The sequence below is a fragment of the Rattus norvegicus genome, chromosome 1 (genome assembly GCF_021556685.1).
Source record: "Rattus norvegicus strain SHRSP/BbbUtx chromosome 1, alternate assembly SHRSP_T2T, whole genome shotgun sequence".
In the NCBI taxonomy this organism is placed as follows: domain Eukaryota; kingdom Metazoa; phylum Chordata; class Mammalia; order Rodentia; family Muridae; genus Rattus; species Rattus norvegicus.
This window is the reverse complement of record NC_141534.1, coordinates 111,771,257-111,791,476: the sequence shown is the minus strand read 5'-3', so window position 1 is coordinate 111,791,476 and position 20,220 is coordinate 111,771,257. Positions and strand designations below refer to the sequence as shown.

At 39.2% G+C, this 20,220-nt stretch overlaps 1 protein-coding gene across 2 annotated transcripts in view; it reads right to left on the bottom strand.

Annotated features, from left to right (window-relative positions):
- Positions 1-15,351: 15,351 nt before the first annotated feature.
- Nell1 (neural EGFL like 1) overlaps positions 15,352-20,220 on the bottom strand; it is an 890,282-nt gene continuing 885,413 nt past the window's right edge. The window contains 1 exon segment of one of the 2 annotated variants that reach the window (NM_031069.3): positions 15,352-15,812. In NM_031069.3, coding sequence (NP_112331.2) covers positions 15,762-15,812 — 51 coding nt within the window. In that variant the 3' untranslated portion in view covers positions 15,352-15,761. 2 annotated transcript variants of the gene reach the window in all.

Below are 20,220 nucleotides of genomic sequence, written 5' to 3'. Positions count from 1 at the left end.
TAACCAGGAAACCATTTGTAATTGATACCTGCTCTAGAAGGGAAGAATCAGTGTTTTCTACTGAGTGTCATTGGGTATAGGAACACACTCCAGGGAAGGCCCCACCCAGAGCAGTATTTGGCTAAAACAAACAAATCCTCTCTCTCAATCTCCCTCTCCCTCTCCCTCTCCCTCTCCCTCTCCCTCTCCCTCTCCCTCTCCCTCTCCCCCCCTCTCTGTCACACACACATACACACACACCCGTGTGTGTTTGTTTGCACATATTAATTTTGTTTCGATGTTTTTAGACTTACTGATTTTCTTATTTTTAGTTTGTCTAAATTAATTTTATTATTTTTGGATCTTGCTATTTTCTTTTTCTGAGATGAAGACAGAGCATGGAATAAGGTCAATAGTGGGTGGTATGTAGATGATCTGGGAGGATTTTGGAAGAGAAGAATGATTATGATCAAAACATATTGTATGAAAGATTTTTAAAAATTAGGAAGAGAAAACAAGTGATAACAAATGCTGATAAGACTTCAGAGATGACTAAAGAAACTCTTATTCACCATTGTAGGGAATATAGCCTAGGGTAGTAACTATAGAAATGGTCGTGGATGGTTCTCAAAAAGCTAAAAATAACACGATTGCATAATTGCTCTGTTGTGTGAAATAATTAAAAATCCCCCAGGCTACTGCTGGCGGGCAGGACAGCGGACCTGACCCGTTCTCATCTTGGCAGAGCTCCAAATCTCTCCACCCTACTCCTTAAGTTCCTATGGCAGGACTCTGCCACGCCAGGTCCATGCATCCAAATTCCCATGGCTAGCTGGTTTGCACTTCTCTCAAACCGACGCTTTGCCGCTGTACTTTTCTCTCTATGGCCAACTGAGTCACCACCACGTGAAAGGAAAACACCATACAAACTTAGTTTAGAATTAACAGGTAACTCAATTGCTGGGCGAAGCAACTATCATCCTAATTTGTAAGACATTCTGAGTTAAATCCTCTGGTGGCGAATCCTGGCAGATCAGGACATCTAAACTGGGGGCCTCTTGTTTGCTACATCTTTCTCCAAACTCTTCTGGTCCAAAAGCAAGTCACCTTTCCCTGCCTCTTCTCTTCCCCTCTCCGACCTGGAACTCCTCCCACAGTGATTAATCCCCTGAAATCTTCATCCATTAGGGGAAGGTCCTGCCATATCCCTTCACTAAATAAATTAAAATTCTAAAATGACTTAAATGTCTCTTATTATTATATGCATGAGTGAAACAGCGATATCTCAGTAATGAAATAATCATGCAAATAAATAGAAAACGCATAAAATACTGGAGAAATAAACATCCAAACCTGTCTCATTGAAGGCAGAGTAAACTGCATCTCTGAACCACAGAAGATGAGAGTTTGGACAATGCTTCCCTGGTTCACTCTTCATCTGATCTATTGGTGATTTCCTGGGCTGTTTAAATGTCTACTCTCTGTTTCCTTCCAACTTAGTTCATTTAAAGACACGCCTTCCAAGCTAGCTGACACGTAAACTCAAGGACAAAGGAATGAGGATTCAAGTCAAGGAAGGCAGGTTGTACAGTGAAGGGCTGTAGCTCTAGAGGTCCTTACTCCATACTGGATCACCTCTTCTTTCTTCCCTCGGCAGGACTTTCATCCCAAGTGTGTTTCACCTACTCTATAAGTTTCTCTATCATAGCAGAAAACTCCGAACGAAACTTCAGAGTTCATACAGCCCTTGGATCAAGCCTAGGAACTTTTCCATATTACCCATGTGCTCTATGACTGGACTCTGTCTTTTCTCTGCTCCAGGAGCTAATAAGAAACAGGAATCTTTATAGAAAGTCAAACTAATAATCACCAAACTTTTATAAAGACAAAATTTAGTTTTTATGACATCATCAGTGATAAAAAGATTTCCTCATCTTGACATACAACAGCCCCAAAACTTGCCTCCATCTGCCAACTTATTGTAAACCCTGTAAATACTGATGAATTGATTGCTGATGTGAATATATAGTGGTGGAGAAACTATGGCGACAAGTGTAAATGAAGAAAAACATTCACTTTTGAGAATGTATCCCTTCATATCCAGAAGGGTTTTCATTTCTGACATTTCCTTTGGTATATTCTTGGATTATTTTTGATGCCATTAGAAGCTACCTCTGAAACCTTTTGTCTGTGCATACATCTTCTCTGTTTAAGTGTTTACCTGTATTTTATTCTATCAGTTTCCATCTTTTAGCTCTTGATCCTTTTTGAATAGGTTTTTGTGAGGAATTCATAGGAATGGATCTAGTTTTCCCAGTACTACCTTTGAATAAACCATTCCTATCCCAGTGTGTGTTTTGACATTTTTGTCAACAATAAAATGGCTGTGGTTCTGTGGGCTTATTTCTGGGTCTTCTCTTCTATTCCACTGGTCTGTGTACCTGTGTGTTTTGTGCCTGTGCAAGTTTGACTTTGTCATTAAGATTCTTTTGTATAGTTTGAGAGCAGATACTGTAACACCTCCAGTGTTGTTATTTTGATTATAATCGCTTTAGATATTTAAGGGTGAGTCTCTTGCTTAGTTGGGTTTTTGTTTGTTGTTTATTTCCACGGGAAGAGCAGTCAGTGCTATTAAACTCTAAGCCATCTCTCCAGCCCATTATGTGTTCTTAAATATGGGCAGTGATAATTTTATTGAGATTTGTTCCCTGTCTAAGCTCAGGGATCTATTGAGAGGAGAAAGAGAATAACTGAAGCTGAAAGTGAGTTTGAGGCCTGTAAGAGCTGTGGGCTTGTCCTGGGGGGATAGGGTTATTCATCTCCTACCTGACAAGAAGCTCTGCCTCTCCCACTGTCCAGGAGCCATGATACTAGACTGCTTTTCAGTGTAACTTCTTTTCTGCTAGTCACCCAGAATTTTCTCTGTACTTTGTACTGAGTTTGTAAAATATGTTTTGTTCTTTCTCTCTCTGGAATAAAGTCTGTTTTGTTATTGTTGTTGTTTTAAATGGAGGGAGCTTGTAGTCTTCCATTTTACCCAGAAGTCTTCAGAGATCTCATTTTGACCCAGAATATCTAATGGTGACTTTTGCGAAAGTCTTAGTTTTCATCTTAAGTCCATATATTATGTTGATTTATAAAAAATTAAGTCTTTCAAGTAAGAGGGACAGTATGATCTCATTATTTTTTCTTTTTGAGTGACATACAGTTGTAACAGCATGTGTGTTTATCCTTAAGTCTGGACAACTTACAGAGTATATATGTGTATGTGTATGTATACGTGTCTGTATATGTGTATATGTATATGCATGCATGACATGGGGCTGCTCTACACTTTCTCCTCTAAGCTAAATAGCACAAAAATATTTTGGTTTCATTTTAAGTTGTTTTTATTCTAAATTATCTAGATAATTACTTCTGGGAAGGATAATTGCATATTCGTATGCCTGCTGCTTGAATATAATATGAGTTGTTTGTACTATGAAAGCAATATGATAATGTCTACAGTTTATGTAATTGTATCCTTGATGCTGTCTTTCCCTGGGGTAGAAAGAAGTAATTATGTGTTTAGTGTTGCCTGAAGACAGTGGGTATTGTAATTGCTGAGGGGTATTTTATGTTTCACCTGCCCCTTACATTCATCTAGCCCACTTTAACGAAGGTTTCGTTCTGAACACCTGGGCTTGAATTTTACCATCCATATGGAACACAGTTTCAATGTTAGGGACTCAATAAATCTTAGATGTTTAAGGCTGATTGAGAAGATCCAAGAGAACACTTCACAGCCTCGTGAGCAGGAGTACATTCTAGGGTACCGTTGGAGCCAATCTGCTTATTTTCTGGTTTTTAAACTTCTTTTTGTTGTTTAACATCTTAAAAAACACTACCAAATATATTGTTTGTTCAGAAATTCCATCCATTGATTTTTTTTAAATGCATTATTTTCCATGCACCACAATTCACTCTGATGCTCACAGTCTGTAAGAGGATAACAGATCTCCTGAACCTGGAGTTATAGATGGTTGTAAACTATCATGAAGAGGACGAGGAATGAAACCCGAGACCTCTGTAAGAGCAGCCAGTGCCCTTAACCACATAGAAAACTCTTCAGTCTCTGCTCCCAATTCCCTCTATTTTTTTAATTTTGAAAAGGAAGGAGGTAGTCTTCATATAGTAGTCAATGTAAAATGTTGATAACCTTGTAGCTATCCCAAAGGAAAAAATATTCATCCTCTTTTCAGCCTGTTATTTATCAAAGTACATGACTCTGAATTACTTAGCCAGTCTATATTCCAATCTGTAGCACACCCTTTCTGTCATCATTCGACTTGTCCACAGAGAATGTCACCAGAATTCAAGTTTCAACTTGTAAAGGATTTAACCAATTCTTCATTCTTCTACAACATTCCTCCCACCACACATACACACCTTATACAATAAAAGCATGCATTTAGTCTCTTGGAAAGATCAAGGATAGAGACTTACATTGCTTGATGGTTCACCAATACTTCCAAAATGCTTTGAACTCTGAGGAAACACCATTTCAGCTACTTAAATGGCTGCCTAAGAGAAGGAGGCAATATGGGCCTGGTAGTAGGAAGGTTGATAAAATATATTTAGGGCAGTTCTTCAAATAACTGTCATTCATGACAAGTTTTATGTTCATTATAGGTATGGTCCCCCCCCCCCGTACATACTCATAACTCTCTCCCGCTCCCTCCCCCGCTCCCTCTCTCTTAATTAAAACTCTTGCTTTAATTAGAATTTTTGCTTACATGAGGATACATGATAGTATGACAACATAGCAATGAATTTACAATCAAATCAGAGATGAGGAGAGTAGTATTCAAACCTAGGTCTATCTATCCCTACAGCTCCTGTTCTTTCTACCTCATAATGTGTCCTCTCCTTCTCCTAAGTGCCTGCCTGCTGTTCTGTCTCTGTAGTAAAGGTGATTTCATCCACATGTTACCCTGTGTGGTCAAATTCTTCTTCTTAAAAATCATCTCCTTGTTCCATATTCTCCCCTTACCCACCATCAGTGACCATAAAACCTCAACTCATGCCATTTGTTTCTGTGCCACTGCTATCTTTGGCCTCCTGTCAATCTTCTAGCTGCCTCCTAGCTATAAAGTCTGGCCTACAATTTTCTCCATGAGTCTTGCCCTCCCTGCAGTCTCAGAGAACACCCAAACATTGGTTATACCACGCTTCTTGTGGATCCTTCATAATAGCTCCGAGTTTCTTGGTCATTAAGCAGTAACAAAATGAATGTCCAGATTTAAGTTGTTTGTCCAGCAAATGTTCTTTCTCAGCGCTGTGTGATGGGCTGTATCTCTTCACCTCAAACCAGTATTTCTTTTTGTGGAGTGTTTATAGCAATGTATCTTCATCTGTGAATTTCTTAGCTCCCAAATAACTGTGTCCACAAAAAAGATATACAGTAAACTTGCTATGTGATATCTGGCATAAATAGTGCTCAGAGAGATTGAAAGAATAAATGCAAGACTGCAGAAGACAGTTCTTTGAACAAGTCATGGGCACTTACCGAAAAAGAGAGCCTCTCAGGACATATTCTCCAAACCTCATCATCTTTTGAGCCACTCTGATGTCTCATCCATTTTGGATCCTCCATTCTCTGGTCTCACTTTTGCTATTGAGCATCAGATGAACCATTCACAAAGGCCAGTCACAGAGTTCTTGCTCTTAATTCCCTCATCTCCACCCTTAAATTCAGTCCTTTTCACACTACATCATTTTTTTCATATCCTAGGCACTTGGCATTTATTTATTTATTTACTTACTTATTTATTTATTTATTTATTTATTTATTTATTTATTTGATTGTGGAGTGCCAGTGACTTTTTATATTCCCTAAGATTGCTCTGGAAGGCTCTGAGGAAGATAAATCTCCTCACTGAAAAGCAGTGTGGTTGAAACATCTAAAGCCACAACCAAGAGGCAACTGATGAACAAGCCGCTGCCAGGTACTGGACAGCTGGATGCATTTCACAGCTCACAGTGCATCCCTCCTCATGAGAGTAAATGAAGACTCACAGGCCTGGGAGAAAAGAAAGCAGGGAAGCAGGAGACAGCTGGGTGTAATTACCCACCTCACCCAGAATTCGAAAGTGAAAATTAACAGCTGTTGAGTCCTGCGGAGACGGTATTCTTCCAGCCTTACACAGTCTGGGGACAGGTTTATTTCCTCAAAGAAACATAGCTAAGTCCTGCTGAGATGTCCAGTACCAATGACCATCTTACATGAAACAGAATGACTCTCAGGTATGACTCTCAGTTCTATAGCCCCGTCCAGCCCATATAGTCTGACATGAAAGACCCATTCTAATTTTCACTACTCCTGTGCTCCTCTCAGTATCTATTCTCTTCTCTGGCCAGTTTCTTTTATTCCCCTTGTGCAGTTCAGGAAGAAGCCACCTTGGTAATGAAGAACTTTCCTTTCCTTCCATGACCCTTCCTGACTGTTCCATTCAGCTTTAGCTTTAGGCATTGTAAAACCTCTGCTCACAGCTGTGGGTTAGAGGAGACAGTTGTGTCCTGTTTCTCTTATAAGGAAAAGGTGGGGGTTGCTGCCTCTGACATTTAGGAGTACAGCAAGTATAAAATCAGACACTTGCCAGAGCTTACTTACTACAGTGACTTCCAGGTACCAATTAGGCCTTCATCGTTCCTGTCTATAAGGTACTACAGCACGGAGGTGATGGGAGCGCAGCCATTAGTCTGTAGTCTGCTACTTGGATACACATATGGCCCCATTTCTTCAAAATATATTCTTAGAAATGGACACCGGAATAGGTCAATTTACATGATATGCTAAATGATGTAGGGGTTTCAAATGTCCTCTATAGGCTCAAGCATTTGAACAGTTAGTTCCCAGTTGAGGCTGCTTTGGCGTTATTTATAGAACCTTTAGGCAGTGCAGCATTATTGAAGGAAGTCACCCCTGTGCTTGGGTTTACAGTTCCTAGAGTTACCACCACCCCTCTCTGTTTCTACTGCGTGCATGAATAATTAAGACCAGCCAGCTTCTTGCTCTGGAAGCCACACTATACCTTCTCTACCATGACATATTTTATCTCTCTGAAACTATAAGCTAAATAAATCCATCCTTAAACTGTTTTAATCATAGTGTTTTATCACAGTAAAACAACAGCAATTAATATGGTAATAAATACATTATATTAAGTTAATGCCCTTAATTGCATAATCAGAACATGGGAATTTGTATATCATGACTATCATAAGCTATCCTTGGAAAATGTACTCTCATTTTGGAGGGTAAAAGAACTGCTGAAAAGGAATAGCCAGAGATTGAGAGAAAAAAAATCACCACCATGCTATTGAAGGTTTTCTTGAGTTCTGTCAAGCTGAGGAAAACCTGATTTGCCTTAGAGGTGAATTCTTCAGCTTTTCAGGACTGATTAACATTCCAAATAAATATCTAATTGATTATATGTCAGCTTAATGCTAAGAAAATTTTAAAGAAAATAAAACATGGAAAGGAGCACTTAGCTCAAGTTTCTATTTCTTTTATATTTTTCTACTCATCACTGGTACCCAGTGAGTGGGTGCCACTGCTACTGACCTTAAGTATCTTAAGGTCAATTAAGGTATATTAAATACCTTAATGATCAATGAGTAACAGTTGGCAGAATGTTAGCCTGCACTGGTTGTGTCCACATGGTAATATCCACAAGTGTGAATGTCACTTCATTTTGGAATTTAAAACATCCTTGCAGATATAAACAAGTTAAAGATGTTAAAATGAGCAGGTAATTCTGGATTCTTGAATGAGCCCTAAACCGGATGCTAAATATCCACAAAAGGGAAACAGATAAAGACAGAAAAGTTGTAACTCCCATCAGCACTAGAGAGGGGAGTTACAGAGCTCCGAGACAAGGATGACCAAGAGCTATTTGAAGCTTGAAGAAAGCTGAGAAGGAGCCTCTGGAGAGATCAATGCCTTGCTGATACCCTTGAGTTCATGCCTCTACATTCCAGGGCTAGGAAGCTAGCTCCATCAGTAAAATGTTTATCATACAAATAGGATGACCCAGAGTTTGAGCTCCAGGTCCCGTTCAACCCAGGAACTATAGTGTGTGTGTGTATAACCAAGTAATGGGGAGAGGTGTAAATGGTATCTACCATTGAAAGCTGGCCAGTGTGGCCTAACAAGTGAACTGCCAACCAATGATAGACAGTGTAAGGACAATCCCAGAGCTACGAGGAACACGTTTCTCTTGTATTGGAGGATACTTCTGTTGCAGGACACGTTAGCTGGACAGTATCAAACCAATCCCTAGTCTCTTAAGTGTTCTTTCCTTTGGCTTCTAAAACATGTTGATTTTGTGTGCATCATAAATGTGACGTCTTGCTACAGAAGTCACACAGAAAATTAATACCCAGGGTGTCTTTGAATTCAGATATCCTACCCTACACCAGGGGATATCTTTCCATGCTCTTCCGTTACATTTTAAAGTTTGCTTTAATCAAGCTTGTTCTTATTATTTGTTCCGATCTTCACTACCAGTCTCTTGATGGTCTTGCAGCTCTGCTAGCAGAGATGTGAAGAGACTTGGCCCCACCCCTCTGCTGGTAATAATCACACAACTGCCAGTCTGTCTTAGTGCTCCTGGCTCCCCTGAGTTAGCTGCCCCTCTTTGCTTGGGAAAATGACTCTCGGTTATTAACTATCCGGTATCAGCCTGTATCTAACCATCTTGCTCTTACATTGAGCTGCTGTCAAATTTAATCTTCATCAACACAACCATGAGAATTAATTCCTATTCACTGCTTGGGTAGTGAAGAGTTCAGTTTTAAACCTCCTAAGTGAAGACTCTCTCCAGCAGTGCCTGGGGCCTGGAGAGATCCTCAGTGGTCTAGAGCATTGGATGCTCTACCAGAAAACCAGGGCTCGATTTCCAGCACCCATATGGCAGGTCACATCTGTAACTCTAATTCCAGAGGGTCTGACATATATTCAGGCAAGACTCACATATTCATAAAAACAAATATCTTAAAAGCAGTAGCTGTTCAAATCCAGTTGAACTGTGAAACAGGAGTATTGAGATTCAGGCTTTGTGTCCTAGGAAGAGCAAACAGGGATCTCTGGAGTTTTGATGCAAACAATTAACTTGTCAAATTAAAATGAATGACAATGGGCAGGGATATATTTACAGATAGAGAAAGGAAATCACAGTTGATTTACTGATTTATAAGAGTTTGAAACATGGCTCAAAACTAAAGCAATGTGAAAATTAATTTTGGTAACAGTCTATGGGCCTGATTTATGTCTACAGCTTGTGCTCATTCTTCTTTCAAGAATTACTTGTGTGTGTGTGTGTGTGTGTGTGTGTGTGTGTGTGTGTGTGATTGGGTATGTATGTGCATGTCTGTGTATGTATGTGAATATGTATATGTGCAAGTGTTTATCTCTTTATGTTTGTGTTATGTGTATGTGTGTTTATGGGTATGAATGTAAATGTGTTTGTGTCTGTTTTGTGTGTGCATGTCTTTGTACATGTGTGTATGTACATGTGTTTATCCTTTTATGTTTGTGTTATGTGTATGTTTGTGTGTTTCTGTATGTATGTGTATGGGGTTGTGTTTATGAGTGTTTTATGTGTGTGCAATGTGCAATGTACATATGTAAGCGCAGTGAAGTCCAGATACAGTTGTCAGATCCCTGGAGCTAGAGTTACTGGTGGTTATGAACCTCCATATGAGTTCAGGAATTGACCTTGAGTCCTCAAGAGATCAGGGAGTGTCTCGATTGCTCTGCCATACCTCCAGCCACTCAGAGGACTCTCTAAAAATAGAGACGAATTTAAAATTCATAGTAGCTCATGTTAAAATAAATATCTATGGTCTCTCTGATATAATAGGCGTGTTTGGAATCTGGTTCTATATTCACACAGCTGGCAGTAAGCAGAGCACTCTGAGGTATGGCTGCCATAGTGGGTCTCTTTCTTCTTCCTTCCATGGCTTCCATTCATTTCCATGTTATCCTAACATTAACTGTTTTATACTCTTTAACACAGCTCCAAGTATGATTTCCTAGTTTAATAATCCCTATGTTCAATGTCATTTCTAAACTCATACAGGAAATTGATAAGAATATCCTGTGTGAGTGCCTCCTCTACACAGACACCACCTAGTCACTGCTCACTGTATAAATATCCCTGGAAAACATCAAGTGTGTTGTTTTCTGGGTTGGCTTTAAAAGCGATTTTCTTCACAATTCCTCCTAGATTGCTAAGGTACTGAAGTTAGTATTTGATTTTTTTTTTATAAAATTACCACATTTTAATTTTGTAATGAAGAGAAGCATTCCTAGCTATGCCTTCTTCATTTGGTTCTTTGCCTCTATAAAGGGCCTTAAAACTTCCTGAAAATTGTATAAATGCCCCTTTAAAGTTCGACATTTGAATTCATGTGACATTGCCATACATGCATTAGCTTCTCCATTTAAATTTGGAGTTCGTGTGTTTAAAGATTTATGCTGTGTCTTCCTTCTTGATATACTATTTTCACACCTCAATAATAAATTCTGTTCATTTAAAAAATAGCACATTAACATCTTGAAAAGTCTCTGCAAGTTAGGGAGACATATTTTCTGATAATATAATTTCTATGCTTAATGTTGCAACTCACCTGGAGAGTTTCCCACTAAGCATTAATACTGGGAAGGGTGGTGACATCTAACACTTCCCCCAGTTAATTAAGGCAATTCTTGTCCTCTGTGTTCTCGAATTCATGACTAATGCTATTAGATCCCATAACTATCATAAAATATACAACTCTATACAATACCAGCGGAAAGACCTAAGAAATTAATGGAAAGTACTAGAGAGACAAATTACAGCTTCAAAGATCAAAGTTGTGATGTTTTCTCTTTTGGTTCTTTCTTTTCCGGAGCTGGGGACCGAACCCAGGGCCTTGCGCTTCCTAGGTAAGCGCTCTACCACTGAGCTAAATCCCCAGCACCGTGATGTTTTCTCTTGAACCTTTTAGGACAGGATGGTTTGTGTCCATCTGAGGAAGTCTTGTCTAGAAGTTAAGTTCTAAACAAAGTGCAGTGGTTCTTGTCTTCATTACTTATGTAATGATTGTGTGATCATGTAATTGCATGATTATGGAACAGTGAGGAGACACAGGTTAACTGAAAGCTGAGAAGTGTTTAAGTGGGTGGAGTAGATAAAAAGTTGAGTATGGCGAGTATGGTGTTCAGTCATTTAATAGCTTCCATTGATCCCAGAATGAAACCTGCTTATGGCCATCTCATGAATATAACTACTAGCTCTAGGATCCTCTTCTCCTCCTCTCCTGTCTCCTCTTCTCTCATCTCCTCCAGTCCTCTGGTCCTCTGTCCTCCTCTGTCCTGTCCTGTCCTCAAGTCATTCCCTTCCCCCCAGTGTCCACCCCTCTTGTCTTCCCTTCCTTGTTCCTTCTTTTCTCTTCTTTTCTTCTCCCTTTCCTTTCCCACCATTCATTCTCACACCTCTGCTACCCTATTCTTTCCTGGGCTCCCTTTCCTTCCCACTCCCATTCTCTCCTGTAAGCTCTTCTCCTCTTTATACCATACCATTTTCTCTCTATTTATTGGCCTTTATTTATTTATTTGGCTCCACTTAATAATCCACAACATCCCAACCCTGCTTCCACTTTACATTTCTGTACATTTGCATCTTTCCTAGAAAGATCCCTGCCCTGCTCAGCACATAGGCTCATCTCCATTCCAATGGTCTGGCCGCTTTTCCCGTCTAAAGTGTGCTTCCAGGTCCCTTCAGTTCACCACCACCGTGTCCTTTGCACACTGGCACAGACAGTTGTTTTGCTGGACATGGCTCTGCTCTCTAGCTTTTTGTCTTTTCCACATGGAGCTACTCACGCCTTGACCATAGAGAGCAATTTCACTGTATTCCTGTCTGTATCTGGAGACTTTGTCACACTGCTGCTGACGTCTGGAGAGAAGGACAGTGAACTCAGAAAAAAAGGCTGTGTTAGGAACTGCTTCTCAGTGCCAGAGGCCACTGTAGTCTGAGTGTTCTTGGTCTCTGTGTGTTGGCATGTATGCTTGTGTGTTTTAATCTTTCAGGAGTTGCTGTTTCCATAGTCTGCTTTATTTTCCCTCTGTCATTTTCCAGTCAAGTTACACTGCTCGTGAAAAGGGCTCTTTGTTCTCGTGGGTTTTGATAGGGATCTAGCCTTATAATGTGGATGTGTCACGGAACCAGTATCAGAATTTTCATGAAGCTACAGCACAGTCAGGAATGATGTGGAGCAAGGTTTCTTTACCCTCATCCCAGAAGGAGAAAAAAAATGCCGAGATTCGTGAGAACCTCGGGAAGGATGGCACAGAGAAGAAGCCGCAAGCTATGAACTCTGGGCAGGACACAGTCACTCTGAGCTCTGGCTTCTCTGTTGAAGAGACATAGGGCAGTGGCCTTTAAGCTCTGTTCCTTTAATCTCGGCTGTGCAGATCTGGGAAGGTGCTCAGTGTCCAGCCTGTTACAGCCACAGAAGCCCTGCTTTTATCCACTTTCAGAATTGGGGCACTGAATTAATTTGGCTAAGAGTCTTATTACTAGAGAAAATTTAAAAGCATGAGATTAGTTTTTTTTCTCCAATTCCTTGTGACTGATTTATGTCACGAAAATCAATTCAGTATTGACTTAATTGAAAACCCATTGCATGCAAACTGGATGCCAGAAGATGTCAACGGCACACATAGTATATAGTCTAATGTAACTTATTGCAAATAATACAAGGAAGGTAGATGTTAAAATCTAAACTAAGCACAGATCTGAGAATGTTGGAGGGACATTCCAAGAAGATATATGCATATGTGTAATGTATATGTGTGTTCATTTTGTATATGAGGGTATAAGAACAATTTTATAAGTCTATAGGCATGTATTATAGGTTACATATGAATCCCACATTGTATACATCTGATATAAAACAAATACATGGTATGTACATATATATATGTATATATATATATATATGCACATTCATATGTAGCCTAGAAGCAAAGAATGAGGAAAAATTTGCTTTTGATTGATGCATGTTTAATTAGCTTTCAGAACTGTTGCCTATACTAACACTGTATTCGCTATGACAATGATGTATGGCCAGTGACAGTGGGAGGGCAAGAGCAGAATCTCAGAACTGTTTTAACATTTCTTGCCAATTAGCCATGTCTATCTTGAGTCATGAAATACTACTTTTAATGTGCCATTAGGTTGCTACTGTTTTTTCCCTTGCAAACGTCAGCGTGGTATCATGGAGTTCATCTAGGTCTATAGTATGGATACTTCTAAAGCCACATTTTATTTTCCCCAGTAGAGTATAGAAAACATCTTATACATGTAAATGAAGTACATTTTATATTTTGTTTTTGTTATTGTTGTTGTTGTTGATGCTGCTGCTGTTGTCTCTGTGTGGCCCAGGATAGTTTTAAAGTCATGAAGCCAAGGGATTCCCTCTTCTACTTCAGTCTCAATCTTCCATTACCAGTGTCTGGAACTACAAGCACATATCACCTTATCTGGATCGATGTGTTTTAACAATTAAATGTCACCCAGTGTATTATATGATGCATATCCCCTATTGATAGAAACTACCGTGGTTTCAAATTATCCCAGATTAAATTCACCCCATTAGGTTTTAGAAGAAAAGAAAATACTGAGTCTGAGAATGGTATTTGTAAAAAAGAAGTACTTTGGGCTATCGATGTTAATTGTACTTCAGCTAAGCACTGACACACTGGAATTCAAGGGAAACGGTGGCATTTTGATAATGTCTTAGAGAAACAAGTACAGGCAGCCTTAAGACATCTGTACTCAGACATTCTCTATAGCAGAGGTCGACAGACTTTGCAGAGAGGAGGACAGGAATAGAGTTAACTTTGAGAGTCACTTGGCCCTTGTGGGAGCTACCAGACTTGTCCTCAGGACATGTAAGTGTAGTGCAGGTGCTAATCAAACAGGAGGACTCTGTTTCACACAGAGATCTGTAGACGCAGTTGCAAACTGTAAATGCCTTTGTTATCATAACTTTGGAAAGGCTTCTCTTTAATTGAGTTGTCATAAATGTTTTCCAAAGGGTAATTTTCAATTCTTTACTCCAGGGTTCCATGTAAGGAATTGAGATAAAATATGATGTGCTGTAAGTTATCACATTGCACTGGTCTTTGCCAAGTGTTATATTCAATTCGTTGTCATTGTGATTCACCACATAGAGTCAGTTTCATGGAGAGCACTCTGTTTTCCCAAAAAAAAAATTGGCTATTATCTCTGTTGGAAAAATACTAGTGAATGATAGTGTTTGGAACTTAGAATTTTAAATTAATAATGTTAGCATTTAGGATTTAAACATTATTTATAGCATCATTGGTGTAGCAAGTTAGGACTTTTAGATATGGGAGCAGTGAGAAGCAGTCCAGGGACTAACTTAATTGAGGGCAATGCATGATTCTCTTAAAAGTGCCACTGAAGGTGGGATGCTCAGCCCTGACGACATGTAATCATTTTGTATAACCTAATGACTGCCAAGCCTTAAACATATAGCACTGTTTGGAGCTGGAAACTCAGCGGTTAAGAGCTTGCAGAGACCTGGCTCCCAGCACCCACGTGGCAGTTAACCACCATCTGTAACTCTAGTTCTAGGGGACTGGGTGCCTTCCGATCACCAAAGGCACAGACATTCATGCAGGTACAATGTTCAGATACATTAAATAAAATCAATCAATCAGTCAATCAATCAGCAAGCAAGCACCAGCTAAAATGAGAACAATCACCAACCCATGCTTTTCTCAAAGGCTTTCCCCCTTCATCTATAGAAGCAATGTCATTAGTGAAACAGCACTGGACAGGACACAGAAACCTTGACTGTCATTTGCAAAGGACATAAATCAAATACCACCCTCCCCCAAATTCCTTAGTCCAGGATTATGTAATATGTGGGAGACTTGTATTATTTCATGAAGTTTTTTTTAGTAATCATTAAAGTGCTTTGCTGGTTTTGAGTATTATGTAAAGCTGATGTAAACAGAATTTGGTTTTCAATGCCAAGAAGTGCTTTTAAGACCACTGTTTTGAAATTGTGAGTAAATGTGTCACTTCACTTATTTTTGCAACAGGGAGGGAGATAGTACTTTTTGAAATGATGTTTAATGATTTCTGGCATCCTTTCCCCCTCAGTGTATCATAATTGCCCTAAAAGCAGTTTTTAGCTGAGTGAGTGGGCATCTGTGTTCAACAGTTTGAAACAGAAGGATGCCACAGACAGATGCTACACATCTCCGTCAACATGTCCCACAGGAACCTTCATTCTGTGTGCAGCGGATGAGACGAAAGTCACAACAGGCAACTTTATTTTTAGAATTTGATCCAAAAATCAAGAAAAATAAATAAATGGTGCCAAGTCTCTATTATGTCAGTACACAAAATAAACAAAAGTTACATTAACATTTATCATGGAACCCCTTTAAATGTATCTGTAAATGATCTGACGAGGGAAATGCGATTTACAACACTGAGACTCAACAACCATCGACCGAAATGCACGGTACTGCAGGCATCTAGACTAGGTCAGCAAGGATGAGCAAAGTGGCAAAGGCAATCCAAACGCCTTCCTCAGATGGAGACTTTGGTAATTGACTGTGGTTAAAAAGAAAAAGAAATCAGCCCCTCTTCTTCCTCAGGTGGGATGATCATTTTGTCCATTTTCTCACGTGACGAGTCCATTTAAAATCTTCAGTTATTCTCAATACACTCCAGATCCACAGAGCAGCAGACTCTCCCATTCTGTGCAAAAAGAACACAAGGGTTAGCTCCTGATACAAGAAGACTCACTGATGAGCAGAGGACCAGGGAACATGCTTCAAAGAAGGAAAGAGGATGACTAGTTTTGAAAAGGAAGCAAGCATGGGATGATCTTTCAGGTCATCCTTGACTGAGGCTTTTCTAACAAGTCAGTTTCATGTCCTGCCTGCACTCAGTCTAAGCTCGAGATACACTCCAATGAGCTGTCAGAATTTATTTGGCAACTTTATTTCCAGTGGTACTTTAGAAATATAAATGGCTCAAAGGAAACAACATCTCATTTCAAAAAACTAATTGAAGTATCAGTAAGATTGGAAGGCAAATCCAAACTAGATTCCACGAAGGAATTTACATCAAAGGTAAATATGGCCATTCACCAGATCAAGAACAGGAAGGAGGAGTGAGCGTGTATGTGAATAAATTCATGAAAGTTGATTAAAATTCAATTTCATAGATTAATGTAAGTGTACCTTTATAATTCCATTTTAAGAATCTTAAGTCTGACATTAAAAAGGAATTGTATGCTTGCTGCCTCACCTTCAGCAAATCACACAGATCTTCTCCAACCTTCCTTCCTCTATACTCATCCCATTCTGCAGCTCCCAACTACAGCAGGCATTCTCTGCTAATCCACCACCCATGCCTGACAGGAAATTAGTTGGGCTAACTACAGACCTCTACTTCTCCCTTCTCTCTTCCAAATTCAATCCTCTAGTCTCCTCCCCAGTGGTGTGGCAAAACTGCAGCCTCACCTTCCTCCCTGCCCCACCTGTATACAGCAGAACGTGCCTACCTTCTCCCTCAACCTTTCTTCCCATTCACCCTTCCTGCCTGCCCTCCACTCTAGCAGGCAGTCCTTACAACCTGCAGGTCAACTGCCAATCTTCATATTTCCTCCCCTTCTTCAGATCCAGTCACCTTGCTTCATTCCCAATTCTGTACCAGTCCACCTGCTCTGGTCTCCCCTTCTTCTCTGCTACCACATCCAGCAGACCACTCAGACCCTCTCCTCTAACCCTCTTCCCTACTTATCTCTTTGCCTCAGTTGCCACCTCTAGAAGGCATTCCTTGGGAACCTTCTGGCCAAGCCCGTCCGAGAATCAACTAGGCCAGCAAAACAAGTAATGAGCTTCATATCTTTACTCCCCCTTCTTTCCTTCAAATCCAACTCCCCAAGTCTCACCCCCAGATGCTGCCTGCTGTGTCCTTTCCTCACCATCTGCCCTCACTCCCTGGGATCAGACTGTTTGAAGAGTCTATTCTCCTCACTCATGTGGATCCCCTTAAACTCCTCTATTTCTAAATGTCAGCACCAAAATCTAGAAACACATTGTATCTCAAACCTCCAGTGGACATATTTGGCAGTATCCCAGTAGCACTCCCTACAGTTCACACACAGCTACCACAGTCTCCTAAGAACCAGAAAGACAACATAAACCAAGGAACAAAACACATACCTAACAAAGATAAGACCACATATCAACACTTAGATTTACAATTATCCCAGACCCAGATGCTTAGATGTCAGACTAATGACAAAATTAGTAACAGCAGGGACAGTATGTCCCTAGTAGAACACAGTAACCAGAGAAACGCCACAGACTAAAACACAAAACAAGAAACTTAAAATAGACTTTGTGAATATGATAGAATTTCTAGAGTAGGAAGTACATATACCCATAAAAGATCTATAAAAACACAAATGGTGGAAGGAAATGAAGAGTTCAACACCTAAAAGTGATTTTGAATCAATTAAAAAAATCACAAATTGAGGGAAATAAGAAAATGAAAAACTTAGGAACTCTATGAGGAAACTCAGAGGTAAGCCTCAACAACAGAATATAAGAAATAAAAGACAGAATCTCAAGCATTAAAGACAAGATAAAAGAAATGGTCACCTAGACTAAAAACAAAATTTAAATTTTTAAAAATCCAGGAAAAAAACATCCAGCAAATCTGAAACACTATGAAATGACCACTAAGAAATTATCTAAGAACAATAAGAATAAAGGAAAACAAACCCAGGTCAAAGATACAGAAAATACTTTCAACAAAACCACTGAAAATTTCCCTAACATAAAGAATGGTGTGCTAATCAAGGTACAAGAAGTTCATAGACCACCAAATAGACTGGACCAGAAAAGACATTCTGCTTGGCACATAATAACCAAAAACCTGAATGTACAAAATAAAGAAAAGATATTAAAACCTGCATGAAGAAAAAAACATATAAAGTCATCCAAAGGCAGACCTACTAGAAAAACACCTGACTTCTCAATAGAAACTCTAAAAGTCACAAGGACCTTCTCCAAATTTTGAGAAACAGAGATGCCAACTCAGACTACTATACCCAGCAAAACTGTCAATCACAATAGAAGGAAAAAGATATTCCGAATTCTATCCGACCATCATGGATTAAAGATGGATATCAGTAGCAAAAAAGCTTACAATCTAATGGAAACTGAAATTTTTATTGCTGAATTAACAATATGGGTCAAAAGAGAAATTAAAAGTAAATGAATAAAACTTTTTAGAATTGAATGAAAACAAAATACAACATACCCAAACTTATATGGACATAATGAAGGCAATCCTAAGAGGCAAGTTTATAGCACTAAGTGCCTATAAAAAAAGTAAATCAATTTAAGAAAATAGCAAAACTGGAGACATCTTATACTAGTAACTTATCATACCTGGAAGCTATAGAAAAAAGAAGTCACAACCAAAAAAGATTAGAGGACAAGAAATAATCAAACTTACAGCTGAAAAAATAGAAATAAAAAAACTGTACAAAATCAATAAAACAGAAAATTGGTTCTAAGAGAAATACCAATAAGATTGACAAGACCTAATGCCAAATTAACTAAAAGATAGAGCAGATTCAAAATAACAAAATTTCAGATGCAACATGGGACATATCAATAGATACCAAAGAAATCCAGAAAGTCATAAGAACATACTTTAATAACCTGTATCCCACCAAATTGGACAATCTAAAATAAATGAACAATTTTCTCAATCTATACCATCTACTAAAGCTAAATAAAAATCAGATAAGCAATCTAAACACACACACACACACACACACACACACACACACACGGGGGTTGGGGGGAGAACCCTTTGTTAAAAAGAAGCAGTAATTAAATATCTTTTATCACCAAAAAAGCCCAGGGCCAGATGATTCTGGATAAACTTATTGGCAGCATCTAAAACAATGAAAGCAAATCAATACTTATCACCCTGCATAAAACTCAATTCAAATGATTCAAAATAAAAGCATATACAGGGGACCTGACAGATGAGAAACTAGGGAATATCCTTGAACTCACAGCAGCCTACAGAATGAGAAAAGATTGTTTACCAACACTGAGACCAATGGAAGACTGATATCCTGTTGAGATTTGGTCTGTTGCTGTGTATTGTAATGCGAAATTCTATACCTGGAGGAAAGGAGTAGGCCTACAAGGGAATTCTCACATTTACAAGCCTCTGTTGTTGAACCTTGTTTCTTGATTTAAAACTATTGGTTTAATAAAATTGGCTACAGCTAAATACTGGAAGGATTAGGGGTATGTGGAATTTGATCTGGTTGGGGGTGGGAAAGAGAAAGTAGAAAGGAGCTACAAGGTAGAGAAGGAGGACAAAATAAGAGAGAGGAGGAAGCTGCCAGGAGGTGAGAGGAACCATGAGCAGATGGCCAGGAGAAACAAATGTCTGAGGTACACCACTGTGGAGATAGCCAGGCCAGCAGTTGTAAAAGTAGATTTGAGGTTGACCCCCAGTAACTGTCAGAACCAAATAAAATGAACATTGTCCGAGTTTCATTTGTTTGTACCTAGTTGGGGATAAGCTTATATTGGTTGGACTACAATATCCAAAATACATAAAGAATTCGAGAAACTAGATGTGAAAATAAAACAAAATAATCTAATGTCAAAATGGGAATACAGATCTAAACACAGAATTCTCATTAGAGGACACTCAAATGACTGGCAAGTGTTCAAAACCCTTAGCCATCATGGAGATGCAACCCAAAACTTTGTTGAGATAACATCTTATACCTGTTGAACCAGTAATTTGGTGACAGCTCATACTGGCACAGACGTGGAATAAGAGGAACACTCCTCCATTGCTAGTTGGAGTGTAAATTGCACAGCCACTATGAAGATCAATATGATGGTTCCTCAGATAGATGGGAATCAATCTACTTCAAGATCTAGTTCTACCTTACTCTTGAGCATATACCCAAAGGATGCTCATCCTACGACAGAGACAGCTACACAGTCATGCTTGTTGTCTTTCTATTTATACTATGCAGAAAATGGAAGCAACCTAGATGTCATCCAACAAAAGAACAGAGAAGAAAATGTGGTACATTTATACATTG